Source organism: Cyprinodon variegatus, unplaced genomic scaffold (assembly GCF_000732505.1).
Source record: "Cyprinodon variegatus isolate N-32 unplaced genomic scaffold, C_variegatus-1.0 Scaffold1103, whole genome shotgun sequence".
In the NCBI taxonomy this organism is placed as follows: Eukaryota; Metazoa; Chordata; class Actinopteri; order Cyprinodontiformes; family Cyprinodontidae; genus Cyprinodon; species Cyprinodon variegatus.
In genome coordinates this window covers 190,579-192,302 of record NW_015151556.1, presented here as the reverse complement: position 1 = coordinate 192,302, position 1,724 = coordinate 190,579, and the positions used below count along the sequence as shown (strand labels likewise).

At 54.4% G+C, this 1,724-nt stretch overlaps 1 protein-coding gene across 1 annotated transcript in view; it reads left to right on the top strand.

The window, feature by feature from the left end:
• senp6 (SUMO1/sentrin specific peptidase 6) overlaps window positions 1–1,724 on the top strand; it is a 24,624-nt gene that overhangs the window by 18,580 nt on the left and 4,320 nt on the right. The window contains exons 17-21 of the mRNA XM_015400443.1: window positions 237–547; window positions 621–706; window positions 790–878; window positions 955–1,023; window positions 1,097–1,247. Coding sequence (XP_015255929.1) covers window positions 237–547; window positions 621–706; window positions 790–878; window positions 955–1,023; window positions 1,097–1,247 — 706 coding nt within the window. The remainder of the gene's footprint in view (window positions 1–236; window positions 548–620; window positions 707–789; window positions 879–954; window positions 1,024–1,096; window positions 1,248–1,724) is intronic.

The following is a 1,724-nucleotide window of genomic DNA, read 5'->3' as shown; positions in this document are numbered from 1 at the left end:
GCTCTTCTCCCGACTGGTTCTTGGCAAGAGTAGCCTGGCTTGTGGTTGTGTTTTCGTCGTCGTCGCTATGTTAGTACGTTTATTTGGCCCGTCTATCACCAACATAGGCCAATCAGCTAACCAGTATTTTCGCCCCTTCCCAAAATTACTTCAATGGAAGGTTTCCAGATGGATATGCGGAGCAAATCGGAGTCAGGTTACTGCGTTGGTACCATGTTCTGTTGGGTTTTTTTCAGGGCTCACTGGTATCTGGCGGTCATATGCTTCCCGGGTCTGGAGGGTCCAGTGTTGGAGAAGAACCCGATGTATGTGGACCCGCCTCCGGCCTCCAGCTCCCCGGATGAGCCGCAGTCGGAGGAGAACATCCCGGACCACTGCCGGCCTCTGTCGCCGGACGGAGACGGGTTGGACAGCTTGTCGGATGGGACGTCCCCCACGTTCCCAGACGAGGCCGACTCGGAACCGCCCCACGAACACTGTGGTTTCCCAGAGGTGGGGGAGGAGCAGCTGGGGAGCAGCCGGGCGGAACCGGAGCAGCAGTTCAGTAGTAAGTGGACCGGTTTGCTCCGGTTTTTGGTCAGAAGCGTCTGGTTTTGTTTGACCCGGGTTTCTCTGTGAAGGCGAGCTGCAGCGCATCAAGTTCTGCTACAGGTCGGGAGACGGAGACGACGCCTACACCTTCTCTGATGACCAGAGCTCCTGTCAGGTACCGCTCCCCTCTGTGTTCTGGTTCCACCCGGGCCCTGGAGTCGGTCCGGCCTCTGAGTATCTCCGTCTCTGTGTGTTCAGGACGAATGCAGCGAAGATGGGAATCTGGCTGAAGACGCCGGCGTTCCCGATGTGTCCAGCTTAGCCTCCAAACCCATCATCTGCAAACAGTGAGTGGAGCAGCTGAACGTTTGGACCTGCAGGGGGCGCTGTTGGGTCTGATTGTTTGACTTTTGACTCTTTCAGGCCTTGTATTCTGATCATGGACTCGCTGCGAGGTCCGTCCAGGTCCAACGTGGTGAAAACCCTCAGAGAGTGAGTGAAACCCACCCAGGCTGGCTGGAAGGCCTAGCTGCTTCTGGTGTTGATCATTACGGGTTGTGTTCAGGTACCTGGAGGTGGAGTGGGAGGTGCGGCGAGGCTCTCAGCGGAGTTTCGGGAAGGACGTGATGAAGGGCTCCAGCCCCCGAGTGCCTCAGCAGGACAACTTCAGCGACTGTGGAGTTTACGTCCTGCAGTACGTGGAGAGCTTCTTCGAGGTGAGAACTGTTCCAGGCGACGGTCGTTCAGGTCGTCGGTCCTAAGGCGTCGGCTCCAGACAGAGGCGTGCAGAAGCAGTCCACAAGGGGGAGCCACAGGGGTTGTTATGAGGGCCTCACCTTTTCATCATTGATTTAAAGCCTGGTTTATGCTCAGAAACCAGGTCGTCTGCGTGTGTGTTCAAAAACCTGGGCGGGATCCTCCAAGGACGCGGTCTACCTAGACTGGATCCTTCAAAGTCCGTGAAAATAAGGAGACCGGAAGAGTTTAGGCTGTGAATTGAAACAGGTCTACCCTTCAGCGGGTTTTACAGCCATAGGCTCTGTCGCTTAGCAACCGTGAAAGTTGACACAAAGCAGGAAAAGAATGAAAACCGAAGTTTTCAAAACTGTTTGTTTATTTCTTTTTTATTATAAAGTGAACAAAGACTACACTAACAAGAATCCAGAATAGAATAAATGTTCCAACCACCGGGA